Below are 18,332 nucleotides of genomic sequence, written 5' to 3'. Positions count from 1 at the left end.
GTAGAGCTAAGGCCCTCAATGGCTCCTCTATGTTTTTTGTTGTTGTTGTTTTTGTTTTTGAGCCAGGGTTGCTCCCTGAACCTGGAGCTCACCCTGAGCTAGGTTGGCTGACCAGTGAGTCCTCAGGATCCACCTGTCTGTACCCCGTCCCCCACTCCAGTACTGGGACTGTCGATGCTCGGGTCCTCGTGTTTGAATAGCGTACACTTTGCCCCTGGGCATCTCCCTAGCCTCACTGTATCTGTTCTTGCTCTTGAGTTGCTTGTCACCCGTGCAGAGTTTGTAGCCCACACTTACCCCTCTACTAAGAGTACAGCGCCCAGCAGTTAGAGGCATTCGGTTTGCACGAACGGTGTTTCCAACCTTTCTTCCATAGAACACATAAGGAGTATAATGTGCTCTGTCCCTGCTCTCCAAACAGTGGAGCTAGAAGTAAGCATTGCTCGTTTTTATTAATAGAGCTGTCTGTTCTGCTTCGGACGGGGACACACACACACACACACACACACACACACACACACACACACACTTTTCCAGGAAATGAGAAACAGGACTAAGCACTGTAACCATGCAGAAAGCTAGAATTAGTATTTTAATTTTAAGCCTGTTCCTAAAGTTGAACATGCATGAAGTGTGTGTTGAGGAGGTGATTTGTCAGCAGACCATGTCCTTAAGTAGCCCCCAGGTTTAAAAGCCAAGGTGAAGCCACGTTTGGAAGCTTCATACAACTTTAATCCCAGCAGGCAACAGGCAGAAGCAGTTTGATTTCTGTGAGTCTGAAGACAGCCAGCACTACACAGTGAGACACTGCCTGCCCCTTCAAAATAAATAAATAAATAAACAAATAACCAACCCATGACCACCGCCCAGAGGTGCGTCTCCTCACCATCACTTCTAGACTGCATCCTCTGCCTTCACTCCCCAAGAGCCTTCATTGTACAATCCTGAATTTAACAAAGCACCTATCATAAAACACATTCTTGCCCCTAATCCTATTAGGTGTGTGAGGATAATAAATAATTAGCTAAATAAGGCCTTTGGACTTTGGGGGAGCCTCTCTTTGCCCGCCCCAACTCTCTAGCTCTTTTTTGTTCTGTTTTTAAGCTTGCCTGATAAGCTTTTTCTCTCCTGGAGTGAACTCTGCCTGAAGCCCTCGTGTTCAAGTGCATCGTGGTTCAGTGGCAAAGTAACAAATGCTCGAAGGATATTGTCCCTTTATTGGGTGACAGGTCAAGGTGTACATCTCTCCTATCCAGAACAGTTCCTAAGATGATTTTGAGAAAGGGATGGGATTTTTCCTGCTTGCAGCTAATCTTCAGCTTTGAGTTCCCCATCCCCCACCTCACACCCTCCCAGCATAGTCTGACTGTCTTTCTGTATTGCTTAACAGCTTAAACTCATTTCTTTGGTTTAATATAGAGGTTAATCAATCTGAGATCTGAAAAGAAATACCTCAAGAGTGTCATTTCCAATGTTTGCCTGCAAGTCACCAAGGACAGTGAGCAGAGTCTGGCTAAGCTCTGCATGCATCTGGTCTGGTGCCCTCATAGTGTGCCATCAGAGAAGCCTTCTGAGAGCTGATCTCATTTTTACATCACCCTTCCCCCACCCCTACCCCTTCAAGTTCTGAGAACACCAAGACCTGTGTGTTCCCTCAGTCCCCAATTAGCTGTCTCCATTTGGACCAAGTTGTCTGCCTTCTTGGAAAGTACAGCTGTTCCTTGTTCCCAGTAATCAGGATATATAACCTACCGTGAAGACACCACTGGCATTCGTTGTCAGGGCTGGTGAGAATGAAGCCAGTGAGAAACACATCCCTCAGGCTGGCCTCATCTGAGAAAGGATGAGGGATCTCAGCCAAGGGAACAAGGCAAGTCAGAGAATAGAAGATCAGGGGAACATCAGGCATGCTGATTTCATGTAGGTCCTGTTGTCCTTCATGAAGGGCTTTTCAGAATGACTCAGCATTGTAGGGAACTATTTCTCAATTGACCTTGACAGTTCTTCCTCTGTCAGGCCTTGCAGGAGCAGCTGACCTCGGTGGTCCAGGAAATCGGGCATCTTATTGACCCTATTGCCACAGCAGCCCGGGGAGAAGCTGCCCAGCTGGGACATAAGGTAATGTGCTAGCAGGAAATCCTGCTAAGAGAGCGATGGTGGATGTGTGCAGAGAGGGTTGGGTATCATTATGCCCAAAAGCCCATGCTCAGTGTTTTCCTGTGCTTTGATGCTGTATTCCTCAAAGTGACAGTGAGCCTCATGCTGTCACAAATCCCACTTTACCGATGAACAAACTGAAACCTGGTGTGTGAAGAAATCTATGTAAAAATCTTAAGAAGATAACATCGAGGAAGGTTTAAATCCAAAGGACTCCAGGCGGGGAATACCATTCTTCATGACAATGTTCACCTCTCTAAGGATTCTGGGCACTGGTTTAGTCAGTATGTTTCACTTCCCCCACCACGTAACAACTCTTGACTTGACTCCTTACATCTGCATTAGTAAAGTTAATTCCTAATCAAATAAACATAGAGAACAGGTAGGAGTCTAGTGTAGTAAACATTTTAGCTGCAAGTTCTGATTCCTGAGGGACCCATCAGTCCCTGAATTTGTTTCTTTTCTGATGCTAAGCAACCTGAGAGGATAAGGTTTATTTTTTGGCTTACAGTTCCAGAAGGATGGAGTCCATCTTGGCAACGAAGACATCATGCCAGCAAGCATGTGGAGGTTGACTTGGCAGTTAAGGAGCAGAGAGAGAGAGAGCAGAAAAGCAGGACCAGACAATGAAACCCCAAAGCCAGCCCCAGTGACTCTCCCTCTAGCAAGACTCCATCTTCTAACATTTCCATAACCTTACCAAAGAGTGCCACCAACTGGGGATCAAGTGTTCAAACATAGGAGCCTAGGAGAGCCATTTCTCATTCATACCACCACAGTGCCCTGTTGCCTTTGGTGATGAACCCAGTGTGTTATTCCTGGGGACAGGATAAGTCCTGTGCCAGTGTATAGGACGGTCTTTGCTTGCTCGGGCTGGGACCTCCACATCTGGACAGACAGCTGGGAGCCAGCTCCACCTGTGCTCTGTTTGCAGGCTACCCACTCAGCCTTCAAGGAGCTCCGTTAAGATGCACAAAGAGGGATTTGGGGAAGTATCAGATAAAGTCTTGCTGTGCAAGCATGAAGACCCGAGTTCAGATCCCCAGCACCCACATAGCTAGGTACTCACCTGTAACCCCAACACAGAGGAGGCAGAGACAGGGCTATCTCTGGGGCTCACAGGCTAGCCATTCTCATCAAAGCTGCAAACTCTTAAGTTCAGTGTGAGACCCTGTCTCAAAATTTCATATCAAGGGATGGGAAGATGGCTCAGTGAGTAAGAGTGCTTCCTGGACAAGCATGAAGGCCTGAATTTTACTCTCCAACACCTATGTAAAAAGCTGAACATTGCCATCTGTTCCTGTAACCCTGGTGTTGAGAGGAGTGTTGGCAGAGACAAGTGGATCTTGTCTCTGGAAGCTTGCCTAGCTAAAATAGTGATCTGCAGATTTAATGAGAGACCCTGTGCAAGGGAATAAAGCCAAGACTGATGTCACATCTGGACATGGCCGTACAGACCCAACCATACACATGCACAGACGTCTCATACCCAAATAAAAGAAGGTGGAGAACAATTAAGAAAAAAACCGGGTATCAGTCTCTGGCCTCCACATGTACATGTGTGCAGAGACATACAGAGGCACATAAAGACACAGAAGGTCAGTGGTCCTTCTCAGATGTGTCTGTAAAATAACCTAAGAAGAATAACAGAGCGAGAGTATCCTCATTGCTGGCCAGTAGTGTTATTGCTCACTGTGGGCTGTAATGACTGTTATTGTTCCTTTTTGGCCGTTGACACTCAAACGTGGGCTGCTGCTCAGTATCCCCCAACCCTTGATTTGTTTATGACCTAGTGCCTGCTTGTATGAGGTTGCCTCTCTGCCTGTACCCCCACAACATGTTTCCTTTCTCTGTGTGATGGAAGAAAGCCTAAAGGGAGCCACAGGCTAAAGATTTGCATAAAGTACCTTTAATGGGAATCTTAGCAACTAGTTATGATGCACAAAAATGAGGAATTAAACTAGCTATTGGTGCTGGTGTGTTTTATCAGAGTGGAAATATATGGGGCCAGACATGAAAATATGGTCCTCCACCTGTTAAATAGAGGGGTATCACTCTATCACCCTCAGACTTCACTTACAAAGCAAGAAACATACCGAGTGATGGACTTCTCAAGCCTGGCTGCATTAGAACTAGAATAAAAACTAAAGCAGAAGAGCATCAGTGAGAAGAAGGTGGGAGCTGAGAGCCAGGCTATGAAGTGGACCAAGCCCCCACCTCATCTCCACCACCAAGCTGCATCATTTGAGCATATGGCCCACACTTGTGCCCCAGTTTCTCTTGGTCTTGGTCTGCCTCTTAAAACTGGAGTCAAAATTAACTAAGGAATTGGCTTGGAAACATTTAGCAAAGCCCTAAAAGCGGGCAGTAGGTAGCTGTCTTAAGAAGTTTTGATTTTGTTCTTTTGTTGGTTGTGGAGTTTGATTTGGTCTGAACATCGGATATCATACCCAGGCCCCTCACACACTAGAAAAGTAATTACCACTGAGCTACATTCCTTGACCAGCTTTTTCATTTTCATAGGTTGAGCCAAACAAAGAAGTTAGACAGTGGTGACATCATTTTGCTTTATTCCATTCCCAAGGCTTGGCCCATTGTTTGGCGAGGATGCCAGTTGACCTGTCTACTGAAAAGCCTTGCAGATTCTCTTCTTCTTACCCCCGCCTCGTGACCCTCTCCTCTCTTGTTCTCCTTCTCTTTTGGATCTGTGGGGTGTCTCTTATTCTTAACAGCTTTACTTATAAAACTGACAATTTATAAAGTTGAGTATAAGTCTGGTATCGGCCTCTAAATTCCAGAATGGGTTTCTTACCATATATGGAGAGGAGATGGAGAATTCCCTGAGAAAGAAAAGCCAGGCAATAGACTGTTAACTAGAGAGTATTTCAAAAAGCAGGTTGCAGCCAAATATGCCTTTTCCTATGAGTCATATCATCCTTGCTCCAAACCCCCTCCTCACCATGGGGCCCCCACAAAAGGGGACCTGAACTTACACAATACATCTGGGATTTTTCTTTCTTGAAAGGTGACACAGCTGGCAAGCTACTTTGAGCCCTTGATCTTAGCTGCAGTTGGTGTCGCCTCTAAGATGCTGGACCATCAGCAACAGATGACAGTGCTGGACCAGACCAAGACTCTCGCAGAGTCTGCCCTGCAGATGCTGTACGCAGCCAAGGAAGGTGGAGGGAACCCCAAGGTAATGCTTCAAAGCATCGGGGCTGGCCTGGGATTTCAAGTCCTTCCTGTGCTGGCCCCTGCCTCAAAAAATACCTCCAAGGTGACTTCCCTGTCTAAAGGAGAATTCAACTGGTCGCTTTCCAAACAGGTGTAGTTGAGGGTTATTCGCAGGTTCTTTCCCCCGCAGGATACGTAGGCAAGCATTTGTGGGGTACACGAGTACATGGCATGTTCAAGGGAGAGTGGAGGTGGTATACTTACTGGGTGCCTGCTAGGTGTTGACACCTAACTTGTTTGAAGAAACATTTGCTTTCGATGAATGTTATCTCTGGTCATCTTATGGGTCGGTAACATCATTTGCTTCCTTATTTTCGTAGTGTTAGAGGGCCTCACATGTTAGGCACACATTCTTATCACCTCCCCAGCATAAGAGATACTAATTTAATATAACACACACACACCCATCAGTTTGTTAAAGGGACATTTCTTCCGTGAGTTGCTTTTAAGAGCCAGACATGGTGGCCGCAGTCTGCCATGGATGACCTGACCTTATACATTTTGCTTAGGACTTAAGAAGAGGTACCACGGCCTGAAGAGATGGCTTAAAAGTGAGGAGTGCTTACTGTCTTGCAGAGGGCCTGGAACCATTCCCAGCACACACATCAAGTAGCTCACGACACCTATTTTTCAGTGCCCTCTTCTGGCTCGCACATCCGTGGTGTTTGTGCATGCACTCAGGCAGACACATATACAAATAAATAACCAAACAACAACTTAGCAACAGCGTGGACATGTGTAGAATTGCAATGGGAAGGTGGTGTCTTCAGAAGATTGTAAGCAGTCTAGGTGATCTAGAATACACAGATGATGAGCGCAGTGGACAAGAAGCTGGACCAAGATGTAATGATGCATCTGTTCTTTGCTCAGGAGTATGACCTTTATTTAAGTCATAGGACCTAGTGGGGACCATTAAACAGGGAAATGTACCCCCATTCTGGTTTCTTTCTGCTGTTACTCCGAGCCAAAGCAACTTACAGGAGCAAAGAGCTTCTTTGGCTTACACTGCCGGGTCAGTCCAGCACTGAGGGAAGTCTGGAGGGAGCTCAAGGCAGAAACTTAGCCCATTCTGCGTTCCATCTTTCACATAGCTAGCAATTATTAAGAGTATTTGGATACTAAAAGAAGTAAGTACCAGCCAGGCACAGCAACGCATGCCTACAGGCACTTGGGGAGGCGGAAGCAGGCGGATCTCTATGAGATTGAGGTCAGCCTGGTCTACAAAATGAATCCACAACAGCCAACACTACACAGAGAAACCCTGTCTCAAGGAGAATAAATAAAAGAACCAGCCACAGCCCTCCAGGTGTTTAAGGACTTTTGGAAATAATAACGCTAGTTACCAAAGTGGGCGAGGACCAAAAGCACAGCTTTAGCTGTGATGGTCAGCAGGGGGAGTCCAGCGATGGGGCCAATCCCTCTGCAGCACCTCCTCAGAGGAGCAGTCAGTTACCCTTCTCAGGCGGAGCTGGTTGTCTTGTCCCTGGGCCTTTTTTCTGCCACGTGTTTCCACCCTCCGTAGGGTGCTTTCTGTGCTAGTCGAATGGCAAGTAGGAGTGCTCTAGGTTTGAAGATGTTGGTGTACCTGCTTGAACGGTGAGCTCAAGGCTCCCTGAGGACCCTCATGGTTGAGCATATTCATAGTCAGCACCAAGGTGACTATACGGAAGTAACAGCTAGAACTGTTTTCCTTCAGTGCAAGTGGTTCTCACATCAGATGGTGTGAATTGACAGGTAGTGACTGACAGCGAGACCTCTGTCCTGTCTCAATATTCAACCTGTGTTTTGTCTGGGAACTGTGACAGGCTTGCTCCTCAGGACATTTTAGTCATTAAGTTTGCTGCTGACCTTGCTTTCCTCTCCTTTCTCTTCTCTTCCCTTCTCTCTCTCTCTCTCTCTGACTGTCTTGTTGTCTCTCTCTCAGAAACATGGAATATAGCTCATACTAACCTGAAACTGCCCCCTTTGTCCAGGAATGGCCTCAAATTTGTGATCTCGCTCCTTCAGTCTCCTAGGGCCTGGGACAACGTGTTGGCTTCAGCCCATCAAGTTTACTGCTTTAGAACCTTGGCTAAGAGGCCACATAAGTAATCAACTTAGAATTATTATTTGGGGGAACATTGGTTAAGCTTTATTCGCTGTTGAGTTGGTGTTGTAATCTCCTTTTTAGAAGACACAAAGTTAAAATGCTGTTAAATGGGCTGGCAGGACAGCTTAGCTGGTAAAGGTAATTGCCACCACGCCCATTTATTGATCTCAGTTCCCAGAACCCACATGGTCGAAGGAGACCGCCAACTGCTTCAGTTGTCTTCTGACCTCACATGTGCTGTGGCATGCATGCTCCCATTTACATGGCATTTGGGCTGACACCTCGTGCCTGGCAGGCAGGTAATCAATAAATCAAGATGGTACAGAGGCACATACCTGTGGCCTCGCTCACAGCGCTCTGAGCGCCTTCTGCCTCATCCCTCCCCCATTCTCTGCTAGAGAATTGCCTCCGAGGTTGCTCTATGTGCCCCACCCCCCAGCCAAGCCACATCCTCATCCCCTGCCGAGAGCTCTAATTATCAGTTGCCTGTCCCCACCCCTAACACTTGAGATTCACTCCTGCACTTCTCCCACTCTCTGTGCCCCTCTGATGTCTTTGCCTGCTGTCCTGGGCTTTGTAGTGGAAGTCCTGTCCGGAAGGAAGAGGCTCCTAGGAAGCCATGTGCAGACAAAGAACAAAAGTGGTCTTCTCCTGTGTGAGGAGCAGTAATAAGGGAGTAACTCCAAACCCTAAAATAATGACCTCATTGTTGGCCTGCTTGCTTCGCTTCCCAGAGGGCTGCTGGTTGTTAAAGTGTGTTCTTACTGAGATCCTGCTATGTCTCTGGATATCTAAAGCTTTTGTGCTTGGCCAGCCCACAGTATATGTATGGACTGGGGCCAGGCTGCCTAATGAAGATGAAACTTGCCCCTGGGCTTCAGAGGAAAAGGCCATGGTGAGGAAGGCATGCCTGGGGATGTCATAGAGGAGGTGAACTCTGAGCTGACACTCTAGAAATCTGTAAAACTCAACTATGAAGGGCATGGGCTGAGGAGATGGCTCAGTCAATAAAGTGCCACCCAAGAATGAAGACCTAAGTTCAGATGTTCAGCACCCACATAGAAAACTGGGCACCGCAGTGTGCAGGTAACCTCAGCGCTGGAGACACCAGACTGAGGACAGCAACCTCTGATCTCTACATACCTGTGTGCATGTACACAAGCACCTAGCATGCATTCACACACATGTGAGCGTGTACACACACACACAGAGAGAGAAAGAAAAAGAGAGAATAAGAAGAATAAAAGAGCAAAGCTTCTAGAGAATTCATCAGGTAGTTTATTTTTCAACTATCCAAGAGCAAAGATGTTTATTGAGGGGCTCAAAGGTCATTCTGTGATTCACTGATGCCTTCCCTGAATTATGTTCTCATTCCCAAAGTTAAGGTCAGACCTTTCTATGGCATCCTTGATGCCTGCCCCAAGTTGCTGTATGCTGACAAGGTAGGTTTGTCCACATGCCCTCAGTGGACCAATTAAAGAGAGAAGGAATGGGGAAAGGTAGAGAATCATTCATTCATTGAAGTCCTGAGGGGATCCAGTAACTCTCAAGTCCATCTTAGAACTTCAGATTTACCTAGAGGGCAAGAAGTATGCGTAGCTACGCAATGAGGCCACAGTGTGGTCCTACCCATCATCACTGTCTAGGCTCAGGCTCTCCTGCAAGGTGACCTGACCAGTTTAGTTATCTAAGAGACAGCTTCCCTCTCTCACTGGCACCAAGATTCAGCCCTTCCTTCTCCCAACATGAGATCCCCGGGGAGAATTCCCACATTGTTTCAGTGGTCTTTCAGCCAGAGGGAGGAGCACAAGTATCGCTCTTCAGAATAGCCCCACTCCTGTTAAGAGTTTGCGCTCCAGAGACTCTTGAAGGCCATGCATGAAAGCTGGTTTCTGATTGGCAGCTGTCCACCTCTCTCCTAAAACATGTGTTGAGCTTTAACGTATTCGTGTAGAACTGTGTCAGCAGTGTTTTCATTGTAGCTGCATTGCAGAAGAAAGCAGTCCTTCTGTTTGTCCTTGTGTGACAAGAGTCTGTGGTTTTAGAAGTTTCTCTAGAGAGTTCTGTGCAGGGATACCACCTTTAAGACTTGTAGCAGAATAAAGCAGTATACACATTCTGTTTTAATCTGTGCCATGAAGTCAGCTATGAGCCTAAATCATGAGCTTGTTCACGTCTGTCCCGAAGGCACAATTCTGTGTGTCAGGACAGTGTTAACCCCAAAGATGGGAGGAGAAAGACCACCGACCCAAATTATGATGGCCAAATTAATCAATGCAAGTTATTAGTTAAAGCAGGTTGTTTCGTTCCTGTAAATGGGCTGCCTCCCCCAAAGGTAGAGTTCGAGAGGTCAGCATTGGATTTAAGGAAGACAAGGCTTTTATAGCTCAGGGGTAGGTGATTCCCAAATGGGGGATTTGGTGGACAAAATAGGTGGAGTTGCAGTAGCACAACATCATAACAAGGAAGTTCTTCCTGAACCAAAGACATGGTTGCAAGGTGAGCAAACAATGTAGCTGTAACAACAGGCAGTCAGAACAGGTAGGCATAGTTGGTGAGACAACCTTTTGGAACAAAGGTAGGGTTGCAAGATGGTTACAAACAACTTTTTGAAGCAAAGACATAATTGCCATTTCTGGCTCAGGCAATACAGAACCATTGGAGAATAAGGCTACAGGTGAGGCTTTAGCACAGTCCTTGAAAAACAGATATAATCATAAGCAGGAATGAAGCCAATTAGTCTTTACTGTAATATGGATTTTAACCCTAAGATGGAAGCAGTCCCGTTCTCCAAAAGGTGTCCCAGGGATGCATGTTTGACATCTTACCAGATCCCATATTTGAGGAACTCTTTTTGCTTCCCAGGGCCTTTCAGTTCAGACAGGGCCTGTGGCTCACGTTGCCTCTTCATGGAGTTCTTTGATTGAACTGAAAAAAAAAAGAAAGAAAAAAAAAAAAAAAGCAAAGAGTTCCCCTCGTCTGTGTCCCACTCACTTCCTTTCCTTCATATCCACCAAAGTGAAGATGCAGTGTGTTGGGCCTCTGAGGAGGCTCACATCCTGATTTGGGCCAGGATAACCACAGCTGCTGCACTGCACTGCAGATCCAGTGCTTGAGGACGGTGCATCTCTGATGTTGAAGGCACTGGCATTAGGTTACACTGCACAGGGTAGGGCAGAGTTTCCACTAGCCTGCCCTTCTTATGCGTAAGGCATCTGCACCTTTATGGCCTACGAGACTTTTAGAACATGGACTACGGGGTTGGGGGTTTAGCTCAGTGGTAGAGCGCTTGCCTAGCAAGCGCAAGGCCCTGGGTTCGGTCCTCAGCTCTGGAAAAAAAAAGGACATGGACTACTTACAGTCCTCCCGTTGCACTGGCTAGTTAGTGGTAGAGCAAGAACGGGAACAGAGCTTAAGTCTTTCCCTGACATCTTCCTGCCACACGAGGTATCTGCTAGGGAGCCCTGAACCAGCATTGTTTTATATGCAGTCACCCATTCATTGTGAGTCCCTGTTCCCACCCTTGACATCAGCACGTCTTCAGGATGCTGTCCGAGGAGCATGTGGGCACTCGGATGTTACCTTCGGGGCTTCAGCCCTTGGAGGACTTTCCTCATCCATTCTGCCAAGGTTGCAGCAATATAACTTACAACATAGCTCCAAAGCCTGTTAGGCTCTCCGCAGATTTGTTTCTCCTGTGTGCACCTTCATTTCCATAATCCAGTTTATTTATACAAAGAGAATAATAATAATACTGTGCTGGGCAGTGCTGAAGAGAATTGCATTTGTTATGAAAAACATTTTTCTTTGTATTCCTGGGATTTTTTATTTAATAAATGTGTCAATTTGTATATTTAGGAACCTGTGGCACTCTCTCCCATCCTGAACATAGCAGCATATTAAGCTAATCTTGACAGTTTGGTATTGCATTTTTCTTTTCTCTTTTTGTTGTAAAAAGGGATTGCTTCTGATCCTGCAGTTAAGTGTGTGAAATCAGGGAAAGAAAACATTTCTAATACATTGTGTAGCTGTTTTCTGGGATGTGGCTTCTCCTGGGACACAATTGATTGTTTGCTCAATATACTGTTCAAGCTAGTCTTAAACAAGGAGGCCTCTTGCCTTAGCCTCCTGAGTACTGGGACCATAGGCATCACCAGGCCCAGCCTTGTCTTCTGATTTTTTTTTTGGGGGGGGGGGTTATTTTTAGCAGATCAAATGTTTCTTAAGAATGAACAATGTTTTATGCCACTTCAGACATTTTTAATTCCCTTCTCAGGCCCAGCACACCCATGACGCCATCACTGAGGCTGCACAGCTGATGAAGGAAGCTGTGGATGACATTATGGTGACGCTAAACGAAGCTGCCAGTGAAGTGGGGCTGGTGGGAGGCATGGTGGATGCCATTGCAGAGGCCATGAGCAAGGTAGGCTTAAGCTAGCTCCTAGAACCCTTCCAACCACATCTCCATCTCTCTCACATCCCGTCCCTACATGTTCTTCTCCCAGAAACTGATTGTCAGTCAAGGCTGAGATCGGCAGGCCTTCTTTTCCTAGAGGCTATAGTTAATGAGCAAATGGTCTGTCATATATCCAACATATTATTTTTTTCTTTACTATTAATGCATCAGTTTTTGTAAGTCACTGTGCAATTCTTTCTAGTTTATATGTGGTTAAAAATAGACATTGTAGAAGTATTATTGGCTTCCTTGTTTATAAAATGAAAATAAATACTTAAAATTTAAGTCTTCTTCATAGGTCTGTGATGGGGAGCAAACTCCAGGAAGGGTTAGGAAATGATTTCCAAGTGTTGGCCTTTGTAAAAGCTACTGTAGAATTGGGTAGTTTTCTAGAATGATCCTGGACTCTGGTCCTGACCTGCTCTACAGAAATCTCAATTGGGTGGAGCCTAGGAATCTCTAATGGGACTTTCAAAATTCCTCTGCTTTTGATATCTACTTAAATGCATAAAGTACTAAATAATGTGTATGAAAGGTCTCTGAGGGGCCTTCTGTTTTTTCCTAAGTCTCTAGTTCTTATGGCTCCTGGGCCCTCTTCTTCACAGCTGGACGAAGGCACACCTCCAGAACCAAAGGGGACATTTGTTGACTACCAGACGACTGTGGTTAAATACTCCAAAGCCGTCGCCGTCACTGCTCAGGAAATGGTAAGAAGAAAAGGAGCCGTCCCACACACTGTGGGTTGCCCCTCTGTCCACCACCATCTGAGTCTTCTGGGATCTGTGTTGGAGAGAGTGGCCAGCCCACGGTGCTGGCTCCTCCCAGACGCCAGCTCCTACCTCCTCTCTATGGTCCCTCTGGCTGCCTGTGGTCTAGAAGCCCCAGCAAGAAGGAATTAAAGTTCCCTGAGATTTGGGCATGGACACAGGGAACAAAGGGAGGAGAAAACATTTGAGAAGGCAGGAAATGAGAAAAAAGATAGCATTAAAAAGGAGAGAGTCCTGTTCATCTCTGAAAGGACTCAAGGTGGTTTAATTTTAATTTAATCTCAACTAATTAAAATCTAAATTTTAGATTTAAAGTCTAGTATAGGAAAAGATATTTGGGAGTAAAATAGTAAAGGATAAAGCTGTCTGACAAAATCAAATTATAACACTCAGGCAATCAGTCTTTTAGGAAAAATTAGTGTGGTTTATTTTTTCTTAATTTCTGACAGCAGAAGGTTGTCACTCTTGAAAGTAACTTTTTTTCCCACTGAAACGTTATGCAAACAACACTGTCCCAGGTGAACCTTCATAAATGGCACTGGGAAGCAGTTCCGCTCTCCTGACATTATAGAGTTACGTGAAGGATGACAAATGAGAACCTCAGAGACTTAGTGCATGGAAAATGTTCCTCTCCACTTGGAGTGCCAAATGCTGTAGATTAGAGAGGATTGCCACATAAGCCTGAGGTGGCAACTGACATGGCCTTGCTGGAGTGGCCAAGGCACCTCTCTCACTGGCTCTGTCATATGATTGTGTGTCCACTAGAGGTTGAGCTTGGACCACGAAGGCTCCCCTGCCTGCTCTACTTATACATGGGAACTCACTACCAGGCTCACTGTTCACATAAATGTGACCTGAGGGATGCAGGAATGGTCACAGTCACTTCTGAGTGTCCTGGCAAGCTGGAGATTACTCCAGGACCATCCTTTCCAGGGGACAGATCAAAGGCTTCTAACTGTGCAGTACGGCAATGGGAAGAGGCATTTTTGAGGGACCTCAAAATGTTTCTCATGGGCCAGGCTTTGAGCCAGGCTGTCTCATCCCTTGGCACCTGTGATTCCCAACAAGTCCACCCTCTAGTATATGACCGTCCCGAGGTGGCTAGCCTGGCACCTTAGGTTGGAGCTAGGCACTCCTCACCTAGTAGGTGAAGAGTCTTTGTGCTCCTGTTGACAGGGCACAAATAGCTCAGCTCAAGCTTACAGCCTCATTTGGGATCCTTGGAACCCACTCTTGGACTCGAGGCCTGTGACATTGGGTCTTAAAAACACACCTTAGATGGGGTAGGTATCCCACCTCAGGAGATATGGAGCCATTTAAAGGGGCTCTTTTAAAGACCTTTAAGTTGGCTATGGTAGCACATGGTTGTAATTTCAGTCCCCAGGAGTTAGGAGAAGGGAGGTTAAGAGTTCAAGGTCATTGTGAGATTGAGGACAGCTTGAGCTACATGAGACCTTGTCTAAAGAAACAGAAGGAATAGCCCATTAAAATCAAGGTGTTAAAAGGCCACAACATGACCCAAGAAGGTGGCTTAGTAGTTAACTGGAACCCACACTGTGGAAAGAATCAACCTCTGTAAGTTGCCATCTGACCTACACACACACACACACACACACACACACACAGTTATACCTATAAATAAAAATAAATTTTCGCTTTTAAAGAGTGAGAAAAGAGAAAAGGAGTGAAATTCCTAGAGAAGAGGCAAAGACTGTCTTTTAGGTGGCTTTTTTGTTTGTGGCAAAAAGGAAAAGTAGAGGCTTGATAACGTTAAACTGAGGCATGCCCTTCTGAGGTGTGGGGCGGCTGGGCTGTATGGAGGTGGTGGACTGCCCTTCTGAGGTGTGGGGCGGCTGGGCCATATGGAGGTGGTGGACCACCACATTTCTGGCAGCACCTTGTCATGCTTTGTCACAAATCCACCCAAGCCTGGGTCTCGTTCATGACTTCGTAGCAGCCCGATTCTCCGTTCCTCTCTTGCCTGAGTCCCCACAGAAGCCTTGACACACCATTCACAAGGCTCGTTCCCCAAACCGGTTCCTTGTGAGAATTCCTCTGGTGACTCCATATCTCAGGCTCCCTGAGATTGGCCCCAAGACCCGGCTCCATGCTGCATGGCCTTGCACGCTGAGCATGCGCCCATCTGGCCTGTGCTGCAGTGCAGTCACAGCCCTGGACTGTCGTGTGCAGTGCAGCATGGCCTTCGCTTGGATTGTCCTTCCCAGGGACCAGCCCTCATGCAGGGTCTGGCCTTCACCTTCCCCAGGGCCTAAAAGTGAATGAAACCCTTCGGCTTCCTGGGGTATTAACATGTGGTTCTGATGCTTCTCTTTGTGTATGTGTGTATGTATGTGTGTCTTGCTTGTTTTCTTTTTCCAGATGACTAAGTCGGTTACTAACCCGGAGGAGTTGGGAGGCCTGGCTTCACAAATGACTACTGACTATGGGCACCTGGCTCTCCAGGGCCAGATGGCAGCAGCCACCGCCGAACCAGAGGAGGTCTGCCACCTTAAGGCCCCTGTCTTAAGAAGCAAACACATGATGCCCATTCCTGGAGGTGGGAGAGGGGAGGGCCCTGTGGCCTAGTTCTGCAAGAACCCAGCCCAGCAGCCGGGAAGAGATTTCATTCCCATCACTGTGAAACTGACAGCCCAGATTCACTCAGATAGGTCCAAATTATGCCCAGAACTTAGACCTTTGCTGAGGCAAGCTGGCCAAGAGCTAGGGTGCCCTAGAGACTAGGCTCTCAGATGGAATGGTTCTGTTTACAGTATTCGAAAGGCCCCTTGCAGCTGCCAATCACCCTCTTCAAATGCCCAAACTTGGGGCTGCCACCTTCCTGCCCCCCTTAGCACATCCCACCAGTCATGCTTATGTTTTCCAAACACTCCAAAAAATATTTTGAGACCCACATGTAAGAATTTCATATTTCCTCTCTTGAAAAAACCCTGCTTGCATGACACAAAGCCTAGTCTATAGGCTCAGGACCCACCTGGATTTCCTGATCCTTGTCCGTTGAGGCTAGTGTAGACATGGCCTTGGCACATCTGGAACCTGAAAGAGTCTTTGAGTGGCAAGTTTGTCCGATGTCAGAGATCAGTCATCTCTGGAAGCTGTGAGAAACAGGGGGGATAACGCAGCACAGCTGGGGACCCAGAGGGCCTGGTGGCAGCTTTGTCAGTGTGAGTGCCTGGAAAGGGTGTCCAGGGCCCAAGAAACCATGTGGCTCTTTAGAGAAAGAAAGCTCAGTCTGAGATTCAGACTGATGGAGGGACTGCAGGAACACGGGACAACACAGGTAACCACCTTCTGTGAAAAGCAAGCTGTGTGTTGTTCCTGATGGTAACTTCATTATTTTCCTCAGTGTCTGGGGATGGGGAAGCCACAGGTTTCTAACTGGCCTCCTTGTTTTCCTGGAATGACAGCCACTGCCTCCACTTACCCAGTACTGCTGATTTTGCTGGGCATAGTCAGGACCAAGTATTGCCTAACAAAGGCATCTAGAAGCAACTGTGGAAACACATCCCCAAAAACGCATCACTTCCTAATGTGTGTTTTAACAACGCATGTGAGCAGGCGTATCATATATATATGTGCTAAGGTACATATATATCAAGCATGGAGTTTCTAACCATGCTTCAGTTTCTAACTGTGCTCCTGACTTCAGATTGCAGAGAGTCAGGTAGGCCTCAGCATGAATAATTGTGTTTGTAATAATTATGTTAAGTCACCAAGAAACATACGGAATCTTGGTTCCCTTTACACAGCTCCCCCCTCTTCCCCTTTCTCTTTCTCCTCATCCTCTTCTTTCTACTCCTTATCCTCCTCCTTCTCTTTCTTTTTTAATAGTCTCCATGTTTTAAGACTAGGCTGTAATTCTAGTCTGTAATTTTTCTAGACATGTAATTTATTGGCTCAACGTGTAATTTTGAATTTCATAAACAAATAGAAGCCAACTTGTGTTACCATCAGGGAAGAAAGGAAGGCGTATTTGACTTTGAGTGGGGATTAAAAATGGAGACCATGATTGTTAGGAATGTTTGGACCCCTCTCCATAGAAAGCTTTGCTATGGGATCCACCCTCATCTGGATTTGGAGCACTGGCCTGCCTTTTCCATATGGGAAAAGTTCTCGTGAGCTGCCCACCCCAGTTCTGGAAGCAAGCAGATCCTTGCTGCAACACAGAATCAATGCTGGCACCAAGCCAGCAAGGAAAAGAATGCCTCACTAGCCACATGACGCATCCCCTTGCACACTGGTGCTGGGTCGGAGCCTCTGGCCTTGTGAGTGAGGTTTGCTGTTTTCAGCAGGGTATCTTGAGATGTATTTTGCAGTCCAGACACAGAGCAGAATGTCCCAGAGCCAAAAATGCCAGGGAGACTATAAGATTACTGGTGGCTTGTGAAGCAAAGTTCTCTGCGTGCATTTTCCAGACAGATGCTTGGGGGAAACTGAGAAGCATAGGAGGCCCCTGAAGCAATGTAAGTTTTTGGTGTTTTTTGTTTTTTGTTTTTGTTTTTTTTTTTAACATATCAAAATTGTGGAAGTTATTTGTTTACCCGAAAATGCTCCACATCCCAGCATGTGAAAATATTTACACATAGGGCAAGCTGGAAACCTTTCCTGCCGAGTCCTGCGGTGTGCCCCAACTGGGTCCACATTCTGGTCTTTTCCACAATTACAGGAAAAGCTGGACCTCCGTCCTCCAACATCAAACAGGATCTTTCTCTGTTTATTTTTCCACGGAAAACTGAAGGCTTTGTTAATAACACTGTGGAAAGTCTTCAGAAGAGTGAAAGCCTCTCGGACAGCTTTGCAAGTTAATATTAACTCCTCTCTGAGCACAAAGACCAGGGAGATGGCCAGTCATATTCAAACATGAGGACCTGAGTTTCAGATCCACAGCACCTGTATAAAAAGCTTCACGTGACTGCACAGGCCTCTAAGCCTGGTGCTGAGGAGGTAGAGACAGGAGGATTCTGGCACTCACTGGCCAGCAAGTATTGTCAAATCAGTGAGCTCCAGTGAGAAGCCCTGGCTCAAAGACTAAGGTAGAGAGAATTGAGGAAGACAACTGACATTGACCTGTGGCGTCTACACATATATGTTCATATATGGCAGTGTGCACCAGCACACACATAGACAGAGAGGGGAGGGGCTGGAAATGGGGAGAAGGGAAGGAGAGCTGGAGGGCGATGGGGAGGGTGGGAAGGATTGAGATCCTAGGAGCTATAGCTCCAAAATGTAAGTCCTGGGGAAAAGATTTAGTGACTGCAGCTCTGTCTCTGGGGAAAATTACGTCACCACTTTGTAAGCCAGGGAGAGCATTTGTTAAGTTCCTGGTCAGGAAATACAGCCTTCACCCCAGGTGGGATAGATATACACTCTAACATTTTATAAAAAAAAAAAAAAAAAACAACTTCCACCCCAAAACTAGCTGTGGAGAGAAGGTGGTTCCCAGGTCTGTTGTTTGCAGATTGTTGTTTTCCTGTTACGTTTCCTAAGTTGACCCAACAAGCACCAATGCCACCCTTGTCTAACTTTCAGAAGCCTCCCCTGTGCAAGCGACTCCGCACCCAGTTGCTTTTAAGGTCATTTCTTTCCTTTTTCTTTCTTTCTTTCTTTTTTT

General features: G+C 46.4%; 1 protein-coding gene across 2 annotated transcripts in view; it reads left to right on the top strand.

The window, feature by feature from the left end:
• The window catches only part of Tln2 (talin 2), a 401,214-nt gene that overhangs the window by 328,257 nt on the left and 54,625 nt on the right, over positions 1–18,332 (top strand). For both annotated transcript variants that reach the window (XM_055597884.1, XM_055597875.1), the window contains exons 41-45: positions 2,017–2,118; positions 5,183–5,353; positions 11,757–11,903; positions 12,542–12,643; positions 15,083–15,202. In XM_055597884.1, coding sequence (XP_055453859.1) covers positions 2,017–2,118; positions 5,183–5,353; positions 11,757–11,903; positions 12,542–12,643; positions 15,083–15,202 — 642 coding nt within the window. The remainder of the gene's footprint in view (positions 1–2,016; positions 2,119–5,182; positions 5,354–11,756; positions 11,904–12,541; positions 12,644–15,082; positions 15,203–18,332) is intronic.

The sequence above is a fragment of the Psammomys obesus genome, unplaced genomic scaffold, assembly GCF_907164565.1.
Source record: "Psammomys obesus unplaced genomic scaffold, mPsaObe1.curated_primary_1811, whole genome shotgun sequence".
Taxonomy (NCBI): domain Eukaryota; kingdom Metazoa; phylum Chordata; class Mammalia; order Rodentia; family Muridae; genus Psammomys; species Psammomys obesus.
Note: the sequence above shows the minus strand (reverse complement) of the source record. Positions and strands in the feature narration are given on the sequence as shown.